The following is a 19,483-nucleotide window of genomic DNA, read 5'->3' as shown; positions in this document are numbered from 1 at the left end:
AGTGTGTTTGGGGAAAGGCTACGGCTGGCCGCATGCTCCATGGGAACACACACACACCCCTTAAAGGTGTGTCTCTCACACACACACACACACACACACACACACACACACACAGCAAGGGTCTGGGAGACAGCACAAATGTACAGCCCCTGTAACGCTGGTAAGCTTTTAAAAAAAAGGGGGAAAAACAAACCAGGCATGGCTCAAATCCTGAGCCAACCCTGCTTTCAAGTCCAGGGGTCCGTCGTTCGTTCCCCGTCAGGGCTGGATCACCAGGACGCAGTTCACCCTTTAAATGCCCTAGCAGCAGCATTCCTGAACCTTTCCCCGGGACCGCGAGCTCACTCCCGTTCCACAACCCCCTCTCCCACCTACCAAGGGCAGCGCCCCCCAACAGCAGCCGAACTCCAGAGCACGCTCACCCCCATTTTTATACCGCGCCATTGTTTTGTGGGGGGGATCATTGCCCGAGTCCAGAGACTGGGTCCTGTGGAGAGCTCATTGCACCGCGAGCCTGCCATGCCAATAAAAGATTGATCTTCTCTAGTCTGCTATAATCCCCTGGCAGCTACACCCCCCCCCCCTTTGCTAGTCTATAGAAGCTGCACCAGCTGGTTATGGGGACACACAGAACCAACCCCGCCCCCAACCAGAACAGTTTTAACCTCCCCATCCCCCCCAGCTTGCAAGATTCCCATGTTTATAAGGGAGCATTTCCAAGCCTCGGCACTGAAACCTCTCCTGTTTACATGCCCCCCCGGCCTTGTTTTGCAACTTGATACTTCCATCACCCTGCAGCGGGTCACCCAAGAGCCCTGCTGGGGCAAAGATCACCGAGGGTTTTAAAGGCCGAGCCTTGGGAGAAAGGAGTGGGTGGATGTTGGTCGGACCAATAACATGAATCACTCTCCTTCCACCCCCCCACCCTCTGCTGTGTTTGGGTAGGACCTAGGCACCACAGTAATAAACATCAAGAAGAGCCAGCCACGGTCAGGACGGATTCGGCGCCCACGGAGTTTCTGCTCGAGACCCAGCATCGGTGGCAGCTGAGGCCGTCCAGCTTGGGAAAGGGCCAAACCAAAAAACAAAGCCAGCCACTGAACGGAGCTCAGCCTTAACAAGGTTCTTTTTCCATTTCCCCTTTCCATGACAAAGGCAGAGGGCCACATCCTTCGCCAGTTTCACAAATGGTCTTTATTTAATTAACAAAACAAACCAGCGACACAACAGAGGAGGAAACCTCCCTCCAGCATGCCGCTTTTCCCAAGACAATAAAAAAATGGAACCACAGATATAAATTACAGGCATCCAAGACACATGGGTAACATTTAAAAAATAATTGGTCAACAGTGGAGGCTTTTTTCCTTCTTTGTTTTCATCCATTCACTAGTTTCCTCTGCAGACACCTAGGAAACTCGCTAACCAACACGTATAAAGCCATCATGACATTCAGAGACAGACTGATACATCTCTCCCCCAAGAGAAATTGTGGAATCTGAATCTGAAACAAGACTGTGTGGCATGGGGGGAGGAGGGGGGGGTCAGATCTTCAACCCACTAACCAGGACAATCTAGAGAGATGGCCAATTCTCAGGGCGCTACCATGGGATTTGAACATCTAATACTTCTTTAGAAATTCCAGGGTGGTGGTCACTGTTTTCTTCCTGTCTAAAACACCCTATTCTCCATCTTCAGCGATTCAGACCAAGAAGTTTAATAATCGTGTCTTACACGGGTTAGTTGTAACAACTCAAAACTCTGAGTAAAATTCCCTTCCCCATCCTGAAGGAGAAATCAAACCCCTCCTGATTGTGTGCGACTTTTACTGTCTTTGTAAGAGCAGGCGGCCTCTTCTCAGTTCCCCTTTAGGGGGTTAAATGAGTCAGGCCTGACACACACCCACCCACACCTTGAAAAACCAGCTCCACACACAAAAATCTAAGGGCGGTCTGAACAGGAAATTCCCCGCTGCCCTTCTAGACCCAGTGTGATGCAATTACTGGTCATATGAGTGGTGTCTCATAACTGGTAGGACTGGTTGGAAGTGGGGGGAGGGGAGTTTCCTTCCTTCCAATGAATCCTGGCGGACAGACTTCTGTTGTTTAAAGAAAAAAGGCCCCTTGGGAGAAATTTAAAAAAAAAAAAAAAAAAGAAAAGAAAAAAAAAGCTTGTACCCCTGAGAAAAAAAAAACCAGAGTAAGTCGGACCCGGATCTCCCACCCTCACCCCACTTCCTGGGGGTGGAGGAGAGCGAAGTGTGGGAGGAGGGCTTGGAAACCCAGCCCCCCCTTGACACAGACGATCCCTTCTTGAATATCTCAGCACTGGGGGCTTTTTTTTTTTTTTTTTTAACCCCTTTAAGCTGTCTCCTCGCACCCCGCCAGGCCCGCAGCCCCTTTCCTCCCAGCCCAGCAGCACACACACACTGGATACCCCAAGGACACACACACACACACACACACAACGACGGACGATACGAAGTAGGCCAAAGTTTCAAGTTCAAGCCAAACCCCCAGCCGCGGCGGGTTATGGAATAGCACCGGTGGATCGAGCCCAGTTCTTCAGAGCGCGTTTCCGGACCTCCCCCGTCAGTTCGGAACCGGGGCGCAAGTGTCTCTCTCGTCCCAGCCCGCAGGCAGGCCACTGCAAAGCCCCGCCCGCCCTGTCTCCGTCCACACAAAGCGGCGCCGGCTCGTCTCTCTCCCCGAAAGATCCTTCTGTCTCGCCTCCAACTTGCCCCGGGAGAGTGGGGAAGGAAACGTGCGGGGGCTGGAGGGGAAAAGCCAATCCGTCTCCCACCGGCCCCGCTCCAGCCGGCCGGTGTGTCCCTCCTGGCCCCGGGGAGGCACGGCTGGTGCGTGTGTGTCCGTCCTGTCCCCCCGCAGTCCGGGGAGAGCGCGGCACGCCCCCCCCCCCCCAGCTCTCCTGCTAGGAGCCGGGCCCGCCGCGGCGGGGCAGTGCCCCAGCCCGAAGTCCCCCCCCCAGAGGCGGGGGCAGGGCGTTTAAAAGGCCACCACGGCCCGGACCAATATGCTGAGCACGCCGTCCCCGGGCCGGCAGCCCGGCGTGGGGTCCGGGCCCTTGGGCGGGCCGCTGAGCAGGACGCCGGAGAAACGGCTCTGCAGGACCTTGGCCAGGCTGGGGAACCGGCCCTCCTGTCCCTGGGGCTGCGGCGGCCCCCCCGCCGCCGCCGCCTCCTCCTCCTCCAGCCGGGCCTTCTTGGTGGGCACCAGGCCGGCCTCGGCCGCGCCCGGCTTGTCCAAGCTGCTGCTCCGCCGCTTCCTGCTGGCTTTGCCGGCCGGGACCCGCGGGGCTGGGGCCGGCGGCGGGGGCGAGACCCCGCTGGCCTCTTGCGTCTCCATGGGCTCCGGATCGCCGGGCGCTGCAGCGGGCGTCCGCTCCTCCGCCGGCGGCGGGGGGCCCGGGGCGGCCAGGGCGCCTTGCAGCTGGCCGGGGGCGGCCCCCGCTACCTCCTGCTGCTCCCGCCGCAGGGCCCCGGCTCCCCCGCCTTCCTCCTCCTCCTCCTCCTCCAGCTTGGCCGAGAGGTAGAGCTCCCGGGCGCTCCGCATGACCAGCGAGAGCTGCAGGCTGTGGTGCAGGCGCAGCCCGCCGCGCTGCAGGCGGGAGTGGTACATCTTCCACACCGACATGGTCATGATGCGCTGCGCCTCCTTCTGCACCTCCATCCCGGGCGGGCGGCGGGGGCTGGAGCCCGGCTGCTTCCCCGCGGCGGAGGCGGACGGGGGGGGCGGGGGTCTCTTGCAAGGAGCGGGCTCGGTGCACGCGGCTGGGCTTGCCCCGAGCGGCGAAGGGGCGGTGTGTGTGTGGGGGGGCTGGGCTGGGCCGGGTCGTGCCTGGTCTTCCTTCCTTCCCACCCCCTCGGTTGCTTGCAAGCGCCGCTGCCGCCTTCCTCCAGCCCGCCGCTGCCCCGACTAAAGCCAGCCGCGCCCAGCTCCGCTGCTTTTATACCCCCGGTGATCTCAGCGCCCGGGCCGCCCCCGCCCACTCAGTCAGCCGCATCCGGCCTGCGCGACGCGCCGCCATCCCCAGCGGCTATTGGGGGGAAGGGCGAGGAAAAGGCGGAAATGCCAAGGCGTGGGGGAGGGGAGGAGGAAGCGGCGGCAAGGCCGAGTCGCCGACTTGCCCAGGGCCGAGGCACAAGTTGAGGCTCCCCCCCGAACTCCCAGCGAGCCCCTCGCTGCCGCGTGCGAACGCAACCGGGCCCCGGGAAAGTGTGCGCTTTATGCGCATCCAACGGGGAGGGGGGGGGCTTGTCTGCGCGCGCAGTGGGCAGCAGATGCCGCCGGGCCCGTGTGAGTGCGGGGCGGGCTCTGGCTGGGAGCCAGTTGTCACAGGGCTGGGGTGTGCGACCCAGGCAGCAGCCACCCGCACGTGGGTGCGCGCGGTGCAATCAAGGCAGCGAAGGCTGGGCGCGCGCACAATGCAACAAAACCGGCTGCCCCATCTGTCTGCAGTGCAATAGCACGAGCACAAGGACCGCCTCTGTTTACGTGCAGTGCAAGCCAGCCATGCAAGCTGTGCGTGTGGCATCCTAAGGACGGCACAGGCAAACGTTTTTCCGTGTCTGTCATGCAGGAGCAAAAGCGCAATCTCTGCTCAATGGTCTGCAGAGCCGCTGCCGCATCCCGTTTCTGCATGCGACGCAGTCATCAAACCAACCCAAAACGTGCGCGAGTGTGCAACCTCTGGATAAAACGCACCTTCTGCGTGAGTGCGTGTGGAATGCAACCTCGAGGGCGAATGCAAAAATCCCTTTGTGTGTGTGTGTGTGAACAGCGCAAATCCGTGTTTCTAATTGCAAATCTGTTTAAATCCACTCACCAGAGCAACTGCAAAACCTGTCTGGGGATTGCAAAATCTGTGCCTGCCCAACGCAATCTCTCTGTGTGTTGTTTCATGCAAATAAACCCTACTACAACAAATGCAAAATCTAAGCCAGAAGAACTCTTTGTGAATGACTCTTGCTCCCTTCGGGTTTTGTGTGTGTGTTTGTTGTAAAGCGCTGCTCGTGTATCTGAACACACTGTGTGTGCCGGCCCTGACCGTCCTGCACGCAGTAGTATTTAATGCAAACCTGATTTACCCCACCGAGAGGAAGTTTAACGCGTGGGGGGGCCTGTGCAATGCAATCTGCTTCATACCAGGAAGTTTGACGGCCCCCCTGCCTCTCGCCTCCCCGAAACGAGTCCAGAAAAAGCCAAACCCTTCCAGACCGAGCTGTTGAAGAGCGGATAGAACTTTTTTTTCTGGCTTGCTGTAAGCTCCATTGTCAAGAAGCCCCTGCAGAAACCCGTGGGCAATGCAAGGCGGGGTCTCGGTCTCGGTCTGTCCTACGCAAACCGGCTTCCTCTCTCCCTCTTTTTTTTTTTTTTATTGGGCTCGGATTCTCCACGCTGCAGAGAGGACAAAATTAACACCCGCCCCGCCCGCATTTTTGGAATGAATGCAGAGCAGCAGACACCTGCCATGGGCCGGGGGCGACATCTGGGCCGTCACCAGCTATTTAAAGCCCAGCCCCCCAGCCCCACGCTCTGCCACCTGCCCGAGCACGGGGGTGGGGGGAGCGCCAGAAACGCGCCCACCCACCCACCGTCCCCTGCTCCCCGGCGGGCTCTTTAAGAGGAAGGAAGAGGCGACGACAGACAGGAGAGGAGGCTCCGCCCCACTGTTGAGGTCACCCCAGCCTGCCTTGGTTACCGTTTCCATGACTATATAAGGGGCCCATGACGACAGGGGGCGGGCTCCGAACGTGGCGCGCACCAACGTTCCAAAAGGGGTGAGGTTTGTAGCCGCCTCGCTTCCTCTTTCCGTATAAGGGCAGCGCTGGACGGCCCCGTGGCGGGCTATGGGGAGCGTCCTTCCGGCATCCTGGCGGGAAAAACCCACCGGCTCGCGCTGCCTACGAGCCCCCTCCCCCGCATCCCGCGCCGTGCACAGCACGTGGGACTGCTCCACCCCCCACCCCGCCTGTCCCCTGCGTGTCACCCCAGCCCCCCAACTCCCCCCACAGCCCAACTACACAACTCCCCACGCTCTGACTACACACAGCCCATCTTCCCCCACCCACAACCCCTTACGCAACACATCCACCCACAACCTGACTACACAACACAACCCCCACAGATGGACTTCCCACAGTCTGACTACACACAGCACAGCCTCCAGCCCCCAACTCCCCTCACAACCCAACTAGATGACACAACCCCACACACTGACCACACAGAGCCTACTTCTCCCACCCACTCACAACCCCCCCCCCCCCCCCACAATCTGACTATCCACAATCTGCCTCTACACCTCCCCTACACACATCTGACAACTTGACAAAATACAACTGACTACACATACCACACAGCTCCTCCCACAACCTGACTACACACATCCCCTCATAATCCGATTGTGCACAACCTATCTATAAACACCTCACACACTGTCTGTCCACATACACACCACACAATTCTCTCCACAATCTGACTACACTCACACACTGTCTGACTGACACAATCTACCAGTACACAGTTCTCAGACACATACAACCAGTCTACACACATACCACACAACTCCCCACACAATCTGACAACTCGCAACCCCCCCACCCTCTCTACACACATAGCACACAACCCTCCCACAGTCCTCCACAACCTGCCTGTCAACAAATCCCACATACAACTTCAGACACATCCAGTCCCCCCAAATATGGCTACACAGGGGCTCACACACATGGCATGCACTACACAACCGCTCACACACATGGCATGCACACCCGCATGCACCACCAGCCCTGTTTTCCAGTCCTAGTGGCGCCCCGCACCAGGCCCCCCAGGCAGCAGCGCCCAGGCCTGGCCCGCAAGGGACCAGAGTCCTATGGAGTCAGCACACAAGCCGTGGGAAATCCCCTGGGGCAGGAGCGACCAGTAACTCCACAGCAGGGACTAGTTAAACTGGCCGGACTGGAATTAAACGACTGGAGGGAGGGAGCTGGCAGTGGGGTTTAGTGGTTAGAACTGGGGTGGGGGGGCGTCAGGACACCTGGGTTCTAGTCCAGGCTTTGGCAAGAGAGTGGGGTCTAGTGGTCAGAGTACAAGTGGGTGTGGGAGGGTCGGGACTCCTGGGTTCTATTCCCCGCCTGGCTGTGGGGTCTAGTGGTTAGAATGGAGGGGGGGAGGGGTCAGGACGCCTGGGTTCAATGTCTCCGTTTGGAGCAGGGTAGAGCCGGGAACCCAGGCTCGGTGCGGCCTTGCGCTTCCCCTCGTGCCTCCCTCCACGGAGGGTAACTTGCGGGGGGGGGGCAGCAGCGGAAATTGAAGGCAGGGGGAGGGGGAAGTCCCGCCGCCCCCACCCCTGCAGCTGCCACCTCCCCGCCTGGATCCGCCCCTCCCCCCTCGTCCCGTCTCCCCCCGCCCCCCAAGTCCGGGCAAGCCCGCCCCGCCCCCAGCCAAGGCGGCGGCTGCCGGAGCTTCGGGCAGGGCCGGGCCAGCGCCGGGGCGGTCCCATGGCGGCGAGCGGCGGCGGCAGCGATCGAAGCGAGGCAGCCGGGGCGACATGGCCCTGCAGGACCCGTTCTCCGCCGTGCGCGGGTGAGTCGGGCGCGGCCCAGCGCAGAACCCACCCCCCCCCCGGAAGCGGGGCTGAAAATAGCAACGGAAAAACTGGGCAGAGAGCCCCGCGGGGGGGCCTGGACCCCCCCACAGCGGGAGACCCCCCCCCGGGACCCCCTTCCCCTGCCAAGAACCCCCCTCCCATCTCCCCTGCCCCTAGAGACCCCCCCCGCCCTGCCGAGACCCTCCCATCCCCTCTGCTGCTGGAGAGACCCCCCCCTTCTGTGCCCTGCTGGGGTGGGGCACGTGGGCTGTTCACCTGGTGCTGAGATGCAGCTGCCTCTGGGGTGGGGCGTGGGGGGCTGAGGAGCAGCCAGGCCGCATTTGGCAGCACCACGCCGCCTCCCGGAGGGTCCCCTCCCTGCCCCCCACTAACCCCTCACCCCCCCTTCCCCTTTGCCCCCCAGGGAGGTGCAGAAGGCTGTGAACCGGGCCCAGGGGCTCTACCAGCGCTGGTGCGAGCTGCGGCAGGAGACCCAGGTGCCCAGCACGGAGGAGTTGGAGTGGACGGCGAACGAGCTGCGGAACGGCCTGCGCAGCATCGAATGGGACCTGGAGGATCTGGAGGAGACCATCGATATCCTTCCGGGGAGACGCGGCCCCCGGCGGGAGCCCCCCAGCCAGGGCCCTGCCCCGCTCTCCGCAGCGCCCCCTGCTGGCCAGGGCCCTGCCCCGCTCTCCGCAGCGCCCCCTGCTGGCCAGGGCTCTGCCACCACTCCCCGCAGCGCCCCCTGCTGGCCAGGAGCTCCCTCCCTCCCTCCCCCCAGCCAGGGCCCTGCCTCGCTCCCTGCAGCGCCCCCTGCTGGCCAGGAGCTGCCTCCCAACCCGGGCTCTGCCCTGCTCCCCACAGCGCCCCCTGCTGGTTGAGGCGGTGGGAATGAAAGGAAATCCAGAGCGCTGTTTGATCCATGGGCTGGGTGGTACCTCATCCCTCTGCCCCCCCCCCACCTCCTGTGCTCCCCACCCCCACCCCTGGGCTCCGGCGCAGCTGGTCCTTAGCTCCGGCGCACGCATTGTGGAGTCGAACCCTCGCAAGTTCAGGATCGACGCCGGCGAACTGACAGAGAGACGGGCCTTCGTGAAGCAGATGCGGGACTCTGTCAAGGTGGGTAACCCCCACCCCCCATCCAGTGCATGCAGGGCCCCCTGTCCTCTGTGTGTGTGTGTGTGTGTGTGTCTGAGGCACAGTGCTGCCCCCTACTGGAGCAATCCGGGAACTTCGCCCTCTTCTGAGTGTGTGGAGTTCTGCTGCCCTCTAGTGGGGCACAGCCGCTACTGCAGCACAGGGACCCCAATAACTCAGGGAGGAGAAACTGAGTCAGGGATCATGGTGTCCAGCAGGGTTGTTTTGAAATTTTGTGTGTGTGTGTGTGTGTGTGTTGGATAAGAGCGAGGGGCAGAGTCAGGGCTTCTGGGTTCTATCCTTGGCTCTGGGACGGGAACGGGTCTAGTGGTTAGGGCAGAAGTTCCGGACGCCTGGGTTCTGTTCCTGGCCTTGCTGGCTGACCTTGGGGAAGTCCCTTCCCCTCCCCATGCCCCCGTTTCCGTCTGTGAAGGCGAAAGGGAAGGGGGCCCGCATGGAAGCGCTCTGGGCTGCTGCTCTCCAAAGCCCCCTCCCCCGTCCCCCAGCCTCTCTGGCCCGTGGCTAATCTCGGACTAATCATCCCTTCCCTCCATTGCAGGAGATGCGGGATCACATATCCAGCCCGTCAGCCCTGGCCTTCACAGAGCGGAAAACCGGAGAGGTACCGGGTCCTGTCCTCCCTGAGCAGCGATGGGAGAGCACCACCCCACAGCACTGCCCGGGTCGCCGTGGGGACAGGCCCCATAGGAAACCCTGTAGCACATCCCATGCCCTGTAACGCTGTCCTGGCTGGAGTGGCAGCCCCTGGGGGCTGGGATCCTCCACCCAGGAACATGGGGGCACGGTACGGCAAGCTGCCCACGCCTGCCATGCACTCCACGAGGTGCCTGATCTCTCCCTCTTTGGGGGGGGCTGGGTTCCCCAGGGTGTGTTTGACCCCCGGCCCCTCTGCTAAGGAGGGGTTTGCTGGGTGGGGGATGGGGCTGAGAGCAGGACAACTTGTTTCCGACCAGGGGTAGCAGATAGGAAGGATCCTGCATTGCCGCCAGCCAGATCGAAGCCAGCGCCCGCGGGAGAGGAACGGCCCCATTGTCCCGTTCCCTGCCCCCCTGAGCCAGCCAGTTCCCCCCCTCCCCCCCAGTGGTCTGTTGCTTCCTTCCGGTCGGGTCCCTGGGGTGCTCAGGGCTCTGCTCTCTCCCCACAGATACTGGTGGGGGGTGGGGCCCCCCAGAAGCACCCCCTGGAGCGGTCCGGCCAGCTGCGTGAGGAGCTGGTGTCAGCCAATTCCCGCTACATTGAGGAGCAGCAACTGCACCAGCAGGTGAGGAGTTGTCGGGCCACAGGCAGGGGCTGGGGGGCTGAGAGGGGCCAGGGATATCCCCTGCCCTGCTGCCTCCCTAGTCACCCAGACCAGAAGGGACACTGTCCCTCCCACCCCCCAGCCTGAGCCGGGAATGGGACCCAGGGCCAAGTATTCTGCTCTTGCTTTAAACCAGAGTGAAACCGGTGTCGCTCCACTGCAGCTGGGGGGGGCGGGATGATCTGGATTTAAACCAGGGGGAGTAGGAGCATGATCTGGCTACATGTTGGACTGATGGGCCCATCATGATCCATATGCCGCGCCCCCCCCCCCCCCCCCCGCCCACCATCTCTGCGATCCCAGATCAGACCAATGGGCCCATCTAACCCGGTATCCCGTCTCCAGCAACGGCTGGCACCGGCTGCTTCCAAAGAGGATTTTTCCCTTCCTACCCCTGGCAGTGATCAGCTTGGGGGGGGCGGGGGGGGGAGGCACTGGGGCCTGACATCCGACCACCCCATCTGGGAGCTGGGTCTAGAATTACCCAAGCTGCCCCTCCCCCCTGCCCTCCCTCACCCCTCAGCAGAGATTTCTGCTGCTCCCATGACCTGGGAATTAACCCTGCAGGCTGGAGGTTGCAAACTTTGAGGGGGTGGGGGCAGCGAGTCCTTCCTCCCACTGTCCCAGTTCCCTTCCCGCCCCCACCATTCTGGTTCTGATCCAAGCTCTTCCCCCCGCCTCCCTCCCCAACGGGACCTGTCGCTTCGCCCTGCCACGGCCCCTGGCTTCACCTACCCCCTTCCCCGGCAGCTGATCGTAGACCAGCAGGACGAGCAGCTGGAGCTGGTGTCGGGCAGCATCCGGGTCTTGAAGCACATGTCAGGCCGGGTCGGGGACGAGCTGGATGAGCAGAGCTTGTGAGTGGGCTGGAGCGTGGGGAGACCCGCTCACGGGCTGGGAATGAATCAGCCAGGCCATGGCAGATGGCGACAGGGAATTGGACCTGAGACCATTCCCCTCTAGGCGCCGGCTCTGATCCAGCCCCAGGGCAGGGGACTGGTTGGCTCAAGGGGCAGGGAATGGGACATGGGGCCTTTTCCCTCTAGGGGGAGCCAGCCCCAGGTCTGAAAATCCTTCCCAGCTGGTCCCATGTGTGAGGCGAGTTTGGTGGGTCTTAGCCCAGTTCTTAGCAGGATAACAGGTGCCTGGAGAAGCCCCGCCAACCGGGGTGGGGGGGGGGAGGGGGAGGGTCGACATAGGTTGCCTCCTGACCCTGTGGCAGGGGACTGAGCGCTGCACTGACTGAATCCCCAGGAGCCGGGCAGGCACCTTAGTGGGGGGTGGGAGGTTGCATGCATCTCCCTGCTTGACCGCAGCCCCCCATGAGGTGGGTGCTGCCCCCCGGGATGACAGCTTGTCCCCTGGCCCGGCAGGATGCTGGAGGAATTTGCCCAGGAGATGGATACCACCCAGTCCCGCATGGATGGCGTTCTCAAGAAGATGGCCAAGGTCTCCCACATGACCAGCGGTGAGGAAGGCATGGGCGGGGGAAGGTTTTTCCGAAGCACCTAGGAGACTTGAGAACCTTAGTCCCATTCCTGTCTCTGGGACGGGAGTGGGGTTCAGTGGTTAGAGCAGAGTGGGGCTAGGCATCAGGACTCCTGGGTTCTATCCCCAGCTCCGGGAGGGGAAGTGGGGGCTAGTGGTTAGAGTCAAGGGGAGCAGAGAGTCAGGACTCCTGGGTTCTAGTCCTGGCCCTGTGTGACTTTCGGGGCAAGTCCCTTCCCCTTTTTATGCCTCAGTTTCCCTTCTGTAAGAGGGGGGTAGTGAGCCCTAGTCCTTGGGTCTGTGTTGGAGGGGTGGGGGAGGTTTCTTTCATGCACTCCCGAGCGCGCGCACACACACACACACACACACACACACACACACACTCTACCTGTGCTTCCTCCTCCCCAGACCGGCGCCAGTGGTGTGCGATCTGCATTGTGCTCGTTGTCCTCATCGTGGTGCTCATCCTCTTCTTCACTCTGTAATCGACTGACCGGGACTGGTGCATGGTGCTGGGGGGGAGGAGGCACCCCCCTCTTCTGACCAGCCCCCCCCACCCCCCATGCACACGTCTCCGTCACTGCTTGGGGAGCAGCCCCAGGCTGCCCGGCTGGAACACAACCCACCCCAGTGCCTTGCCCGGACCCTTGGGACTGGCACCTGTGGCAAAGAAAAGGCACCTCCAGGTACCAGGGGAGATTCCTGCTGGAAATCAGCTTCAAGGCCCCTCCCACGCAGCGGGGGTTTGCAATCCGGTGCAGGGCTGGGGCCAGCTTCAGTCTCTCAGGGGCAGTGGCAATGCGCTGGAAGTGGGGGAAATGCACTTCTGATATCTGCCCAGGTGTGGGGCAGAGGGGAAGCCCCTTAATTGGTACCTCCCAGCCCCCTTCTGCAGAGCCAGGAGGAGGGAGGAGAAGCAATTTGCCCAGGAAGGGAAGGGGGGGGCAGGACAACGTGTGCCACCAGGGGGAGCTGTCTTAGCACATGGGCTCCCTGCCGCCTCTCGCGGACAGAACGGTTCTTACTCGCGTGGGATACAAGCTCCGCCGTTAATGCCCTCGGCTGGGGTTCGTGTTGCTGGGTTTTTGCTCCTTATGCAGGGAGGGAAGAGACCTGACCCTTGGTTGGTTGGTTGTTAATTATTTGTGTTATGGTAGGGCTGGGAGGCCTCATGGCGCTTGGTGCTGTACAAATATAACCAGGATGGACCCTACCTGCGGCTCTGCCACACGGAGGGACTGCAGTGCATGGTGGGAGATGTAGTCTGGCCAGGAAACGGCCCAAGGGGGAAGTAGGGGCATGAGACGCTCTCTACTACAGTTCCCATGGTGCACTGTGGCTGCCCAGCTGCTGGGAGAGACTGCAGTGCATCATGGGAGATATAATCTGGGCCGGGAGCTTGGCCCACAGAGGAAAAAGGGGGTGCTGCAGTGCTGCAGTCTAGGCTCTGCCACAGGGCTAGAGCACAGTGCATTATGGGAGATGTAGTCCAGCTGGGGAGCCGGCCTTATGGGAGGTAATAGGGCACAAAGGACTGCCAGCTCCAACTCCCATGATGCACCCTGGCAGCTCCACCCGCGGTAGGCCACAGTGCGGTGTAGGGTTGTCGGCCGGCCCCCGTGACACAGCCAGAGAGTCGCCCTCACTGTCTGATGTCACAACACAATTCTTTTTTTAACACCTTTGTCTAAAGGCAAAATAAAGCAGCCACACGAAGGCCCGGCAGCCCAAGCTTTTGTCCCTTTAAAGGGGCCTGGTTTTTGGGGGCGGCTCCGTGCGCTGAGCCGGGGCTGGCCGGGGGTGCAGCCCGCCCAGCGCAGGGAGCGTTGACCCCTCACTCACGGGGGGGCTTTGACGTGCTCTGAAAAGGGGCTTTTAAGAACAGCTCCGCGTTTGCTGCAGGGACCGGGGGGGTGTCGATGGGGCCGGATCCCAGCTCGTGTGAATCGACCAGCGGGGCCAGATCCCCGGCTGGTATAAACTGGTGTAGCGCCATCGGGGGCAATGGGACGACGCTGATTGACACCCCCTGAGCCTAGAACTGCCCCCCCCCACGGGCTGAGAATCGAACCACGTCACCAGCAGGAAACGTTCCCCAGGGGCAGATTCCAGCCGGGGTCGTGCACCTAACCTCAGTGGCACGAGGCCTCAGCGGGCGTTAATCCAAGGGCTCCGCGACCCTCACACCAGCTGAGCAGCTGGCCCCTGCCCGCCGCACGGCTGCCTTCCCAAGTGCGGCCTGGAACCCTGCCCGGCCATCAGAACGCAGCAAATCCCCCAGGCCGGCAGAGAACGCTGCGCCTCTCGCGGCTGGGTTTTTGTCCTTCAGAGGCAGCGGAGCTGACGCCCGGGGGAATCCCCCCCCCGCCCCAGAGCCACTCGCCGCAGGCAGGATCGGGGCCCAGCTGCCTTTTTAGAAAGGTGAATTCTGCAGGGCGACAGCCGGGCACGCTGCCAGGCTCCTGCCTGCTGTTAGACCCGCTGGAGGGGTTTACGCAGCTCCCAGCGGCGGGGGCACGGAGCACGTTTAAACCACCATGGGTCGGCTTCTCGTGCTGTTGCAGCTGGGCAACACAATAATTAATGAGCCCCCTGCAGGGGGGGGGGTCCCTTGGCGCTGTCTCCCCCTGCAGGGTGCAAAGGGAGCTGCAAGGGGACACCTGGGGGGCGCTGGATCATTTCTAACTCCTGGGTGGATATCGGCGGCTGCTGTGTGGACGGTCTCTGTGCTGCTGCAGAGGGGCAGGGGGTGAGGCCAGGACACCTCCCCGCAGGGATCCCTGCCTGGGATCCCGATGGTTTGGGCAGCACCTGCTACCTCCTGGAAATAAGAGGGCGAGGGGGGGCGATTTCAGCCACCAACCCCATTGCCCGCCCCCTAAGCCATGTGCTGTTTTTGCTGGCATAGCCTAGCTGCTGAAGAAATGGTTGAAAATAAAGAGGTTTTTTTATATATTATCTGGGCCCTGGTCTCTGTTTCGGCGGCGTTTTACAATTTCAGGGGGGCAGGCAGGGTGGGTTTGTTGGGGAAAGCACAGGCCCTGCTCCACCGTTGCGACGGCTTCCTACAAATGAGCTGTTCGCTGCACAACGGGCCCACGTCCTGCCCGGCGCAGCCCAGATGTGGAAGGGGCACGCGGCTGTCATCGCCTGCTGGCAATCTGGAGTCACTCCATTACCACCAGCGGCTTGGCCTGGGCCACACATGGGTGGGAGCCAGGTCACAGGGGCGGCCTCGGATCAGGTGGGCCCCGTTGTGGCTGGCTCTGCACAAACATGGGCTGCTCTTACTAGCTCACTAGCCCAGCGAGGCCCCCAGGTGGGAGGGTGAGGGCTGGCCTCCAAGGGTACCACGCCGGCCACACCTGGCCCGGCTGTGACCCCAGCTGGAATCCTGCCCCCGGCCTGCCGGCCAGACTTTCAGGAGGTGGGTGCTGGACGGGTGAAGGGGCAAAGACGAGCCTCGGGAACCATTCACGCTTAGGAGAAGTTGCCCGGCCCTCCAGCTGTTCCGCTCCCCCAGGAGGAGGTTAGGGGTGATGGGACGGCCTCCTGCACGTCCCCTGCTGCTGTAGTCTGGCTGGCCGGGGTGTCACACAGCCCTGGGAGCTGAGGACAGGCTGCTCCCTTCTTGCTTAACTCCTTTTGCAGAGCACAAAGGCTCCCCCCCTCGCTTTGGTCCCCAACTGTTCTTCTGGGCCTGGGGCTACTGGTGCTGATCAGCCCCATTCAGACGGACCCTGCTCCTGGAGGAGGCTGGGGAATGGTGCAAAAGAAATGCAGGTTCCTCAGTTAATGGCTCTAGGGGACATCTCCTGGAGCCGGGTTAGTCTTTCAGGGCAGCTGCAGCCCCCAGTCTGTTCCTTGCCATCCTTGGGGGATGAGCCCCCATCAACAGAGCACTCCGGGTCTCTTATTGGGGCTCAGCGCACGTTAGCCAGTTAATGGTCCTTCCCTTGGCAGTAGCTCTTCAGGGACAAACCAGGCCCGGCCAGCCCCTGACAGGTGACTGGATCCCAGTCTATAAGGAGTTGAAGCTAGAGGCTAACAGCTGTTCACTCTAGTAGCGAAAGGGTCTAACACGATCCCAGGGCTGGAAGTTGAAGGTAGCTCAATGCAGACTGGAAATCAGGTGTGGATTTTTTTCCACAGTGAGAGTATTTAACCACGGGAACAACTTGCCAGGGTCCGGGTTGATTCACTGACAATTTTTGGATCCCGATTGGACGTTTTCCTAAATGCTCTGCTCTTCCTTCGAAGAGGAATTCATTCAGGGAGGTTCTATGGCCCGGGTAATGCAGGAGGGCTGACTAGTGGTCACACAGAGTCCTTCGAATCTACAGCCCATCTTCGCGCCACGGTCTTACAATCAAACTAGACAGAGGGAGTATAACAAGCCCCTCTTTCAGATGGGGAAACTGAGACACAGAACTGGCAGTGACGTGGCCATGGGACCCACACTCCGATCTTTCGAGGGCCTTAAACACAAACCTCCATCCCTTAGCAAAGGCTTTGGGGCGCGTGTGAAATAAGGATAGAAAAGAACCAGCCAGATGCACAAATTTGTTACAAACCTTTTTTTTTTTTTATTAACATTTCTGAATTCCTTTTTTTTTTTTTTAAATCTTTACAGTAGTTAATGTGCAATTGTCGATACTCTCAGGTCACAGGAATGAGGGAGTCACAAAAATTTCTTGGCACTTATAACACAGAACAAATACTGGCATCATTGGGGGACGGGGCAGGTTTAGAGTAACAGCAGGGGGCGCTGGGGAGCAAGGAGTGAGTTGCATTAAATTTTTTTTTAAAGGTTTTTTGTTTTGTTTTGTTTTCCTCTTTGTAAGTATGTTATGAGAGGGCGGCAGAGACAGAGGGACCGGGGGGCTGGGAGGTGAGGAAGGAAAATGCTTGATATTATAGAAGCTACTTGCATCAACTGAAAGCACTTGGAAGGCGTCCATGCTGCATCTGCACGCGCTGTTAGCACTCAGGCATTAGTGCTTTTTAAATGGTAAATTATATATTGTTTTCTTTTTCTTTAGTTCATTCATCTTTTTTTATTGGAAAAGAAACGAAAGTTGAGGCCGATGGGAAAGAAAGGGAAACCAACCAAACCAACCAACAAAATAAAGAGAAAAAAAATGCTGTTAAAAATCCAGGTTTCGCTTCCCAACTCAAACGCTTCAAGTGAAGTCCGGATTTGAAAGAAAATCATAAACGATCCCGTGAATAAATTTGCCAGCTCAGAAAAAAAATCCCATTGCTGGGGGATGGGGGGGGAGGGGGGAGAGGAAGGGGACAGGACTTCCCACTTGACCCTGGCGCTGGAGGAGGGGGGGGGGCAGATTGCAGGGTTTCCAGTGCAATTAATTTGGGGTGAAGGGAGGCGCGGCTCACAGACCATGGCATGGGGGAAGGAGCGTGTGGCTAATGGAAACCATCCCATTCCCAGGCACGGATCTACCCATGTGGCACGGGGGGAGAGGGGGTTCCTTGGATCCTGGGATGGAGCCCAGCACATTGGAGGGCAGGGGCACCTGGGACTGATGGCACATTGCGTAAGGCACAGCCTCCCCCCCAAATCTTTGGGACTCCTGAGTTACAGTGTCAGTGAAGCTGGGGCATAGGGGGCACGCTGTATGAAGGGGCCAATCACATCTCAATCCTGTCTGGGCTGGGAGGTGGAGGCGGGCAAGGGAGACACCCCCCTCCCCGCCCGAAAACAAAATTCTAGCCAGCCGCAGAAAGTGAGACCTACTCCCATCTCAGTTCCAGTGTCAATCCAGAGTCACTCCACTGAGCTCAGGACAAGCCAGAGTCACTCCATTACAGCCAAAGCATCAGCAGCGGACTTGCACTGGCGTACCCCAGCTCGGCTACACGGGGCTGTGGCAAACCCATTCCCACCGCTCCCCCCTCCCCGTCCCCAGCCGCCCCTACATTATAAACGAAAGCCCAGATCCTGAACGGCGTTTAGGCGTCTAACTCCCCTGGGAATTAAGCAACTAACTCCAGGCTCTGGGCCTGAAATCTTTGTTCCCTTTTACACTATGAAATCAAAAGACCAGTTACTGGAAGGGGGGGGGGGGGGGAGGAAACAAGCAGAACCGGCCCCAGCACCCCCCGAGCCCTTATTGCTGAGTTACTTTCTCCCCCGATCCCGCGGCCACCCGCCCGCCTGGGAGGTTCTGGGTCTGGGTCTGATCTGCTCCATGCCACCCTGGCCTCCAACAGGAGGTGCAGCGAGAGGCGAACCGGGCCGATGCCTGCGGGGTAGGGGTGGGGTGGGGTGCAGGGAAGGCTGCCCCTCCACTGTCCACCCCATCGCCCTAGTCCCCTCCCCTCCCCCCATCAAATCCTCCCCATTGACCCTCGCTCGTTACAGCCCAGGTGCTTTGATCTCTAGGTTTCCCCCAAGGCAGGATAAAAACCTCCGGGGGTTTCACTGCAAAAGACATTTCCCCACCGCTTAGCCCCAGGCAGCAACTGCGCCACCAAGTGGCCAATCTGGGGAATAGCAGCATTCAAAATCCACCCCCCCCCCCCCCCCGTGTCCCCCAATACAGCCATTTGCCATCTCCTGGCTTCCCCTCTCCATCTCCAACCCTTTATGCACCTCCAGGGTAAACACCGTGCGGATCGCAGATTGTGCCACGGCTCTGCACGGGCTCACGGCAGCTACCAAATCGATCCACTGGATCAGAGGCGAGTCTGGCCCCAATGTCTGAGCACATGGGGGGAGGGAGAGGGGGAATTAAAGGATTAAACGGACATTAGTTGGGAAGGATTCGAGGCCAGGCAGGGGAAGGAGCCCAGCCCCCCTTAGCGAAGCAGAGACTTGTTCAACTCGTCACACGCGATGGTGCTGACCCCTCCTCCCGCCCCGACACCAGGAGCCAAAGGGAAACGCTGGGAGCTGAAGCTCCGGGGAGATGGTAGATCGGAGACACGCCCCTCCCCAAAGCGCTTCCAAATCTCCCCTCTGGGCCCGAAGTCCTGGGCCGAGATCACACTGGATTGCAGGGATCCCTGCTGTGATCTAGTGCAAGAACACTAGATCCTAGACGCAACCCCTGCCGGGGATCTCTCAGAACCAGGCATCCTGCCCCCTACCCTGCTAACCCCCAGACCTGGCTGCTTCTCTCTGACCCTCATCACACTACGTGTCCCGCCACATGCTCACCGCAAACGTTGGCGGCTTGAGCAGTCTTTGCCCTTGCTGGTCACCAGGCTGGGTCCGTGTGTAGGGGAAGAGGGGGGGGGAAACTGAGGCACAGAGAGGGAAGGGACTCTGCCCGGTCCCAGAGCTGGGAAGAAAACCCAGGAGTCCTGGTGTGAGGGCCCCTGACACACCTCTGGAGCTAAATGCAGGACAGGCTAACGCTTAATGTCGTAACAGATGCGGGATCAGGCACGGGGGCTGCAGGGCGCACGCAACACACACAGATCTGCCGCGCTCACTGGCCCTGCCCGCCCTGCCCCGCTCGGCTCCCGGGACACATTCCGCCTGCGTGGCGCGGAGGAACCCATCATGGCACGGAACCGGCACCTGTGCCGGCCAGTTTGACCAGCGCCACAAGAAAGCGACAGAGCCTCACGTCTCTAGCCGGCCCCACGGGCTTATTGCCAAAGGTGCTGGCGGAACCGGCCCGTCCACGAGGGCGTGGCAGCGGCGCTATTCCGGGCTCCAAGTCAGGAAAGTCGGCTCCCGCCCCACGTCCTGTTCACAGGGGGAAATGGGCGGGGGGAGATTTGTAGACTTGCCCGAGGAATCTGTCCCCGTCAGCGTGAATGAAGGAAACATTGCAAATGAACACCCAGCCAGGCAGCGCGGAGCAGCAGATAAGGCACTTGGCAAAGTCAGAAGAGCTGGGTTCTGAACGGGAGTGTGGTGTAGCGGCTAGCGCTGAGGGAAGTGGAAGCCAGGACTCC

At 60.5% G+C, this 19,483-nt stretch overlaps 2 protein-coding genes across 3 annotated transcripts; one reads left to right on the top strand and one right to left on the bottom strand.

Annotated features, from left to right (window-relative positions):
• Positions 1 to 1,175: 1,175 nt before the first annotated feature.
• On the bottom strand, positions 1,176 to 4,475 carry IER2 (immediate early response 2). The gene has a single exon (XM_067560510.1). It carries the CDS (start codon positions 3,684 to 3,686, stop codon positions 3,003 to 3,005), a length of 684 nt encoding a protein of 227 aa, XP_067416611.1. The 5' UTR covers positions 3,687 to 4,475; the 3' UTR covers positions 1,176 to 3,002.
• A 2,940-nt stretch (positions 4,476 to 7,415) lies between these two features.
• STX10 (syntaxin 10) lies at positions 7,416 to 16,705 on the top strand. Of its 2 annotated transcripts, XM_067560506.1 has the most exons (9): positions 7,416 to 7,598; positions 8,027 to 8,196; positions 8,630 to 8,724; positions 9,302 to 9,364; positions 9,908 to 10,024; positions 10,814 to 10,920; positions 11,437 to 11,531; positions 11,960 to 12,032; positions 16,594 to 16,705. In XM_067560506.1, the coding sequence occupies exons 1-9, from the start codon at positions 7,564 to 7,566 to the stop codon at positions 16,631 to 16,633; spliced, it is 795 nt and encodes a 264-aa protein (XP_067416607.1). In that variant the 5' UTR covers positions 7,416 to 7,563; the 3' UTR covers positions 16,634 to 16,705. The 2 variants fall into 2 exon arrangements, with proteins under 2 accessions (XP_067416607.1, XP_067416609.1); XM_067560508.1 differs by lacking the exon at positions 16,594 to 16,705 and having other exon boundaries at positions 11,960 to 12,731.
• The last annotated feature ends 2,778 nt before the right edge of the window (positions 16,706 to 19,483 follow it).

This window comes from Emydura macquarii, unplaced genomic scaffold (genome assembly GCF_026122565.2).
Source record: "Emydura macquarii macquarii isolate MOO-44397 ecotype Brisbane River unplaced genomic scaffold, CSIRO-AGI_Emac_v2 contig_2292, whole genome shotgun sequence".
Lineage (NCBI taxonomy): Eukaryota > Metazoa > Chordata > Testudines > Chelidae > Emydura > Emydura macquarii.
The sequence above is the reverse complement of the archived record's forward strand: the minus strand, read 5'-3'. Positions and strand labels throughout refer to the sequence as shown.

Coding starts and splice junctions, on each gene's coding strand:
- IER2 (XM_067560510.1), bottom strand. CDS start 3,686: ATGGAGGTGCAGAAGGAGGCGCAGCGCATCATGACCATGTCGGTGTGG.
- STX10 (XM_067560506.1), top strand. CDS start 7,564: ATGGCCCTGCAGGACCCGTTCTCCGCCGTGCGCGG. Junction 9,365..9,907: donor CAGAGCGGAAAACCGGAGAG/GTACCGGGTCCT, acceptor CTCTCCCCACAG/ATACTGGTGGGGGGTGGGGC. Junction 11,532..11,959: donor GGTCTCCCACATGACCAGCG/GTGAGGAAGGCA, acceptor CCTCCTCCCCAG/ACCGGCGCCAGTGGTGTGCG.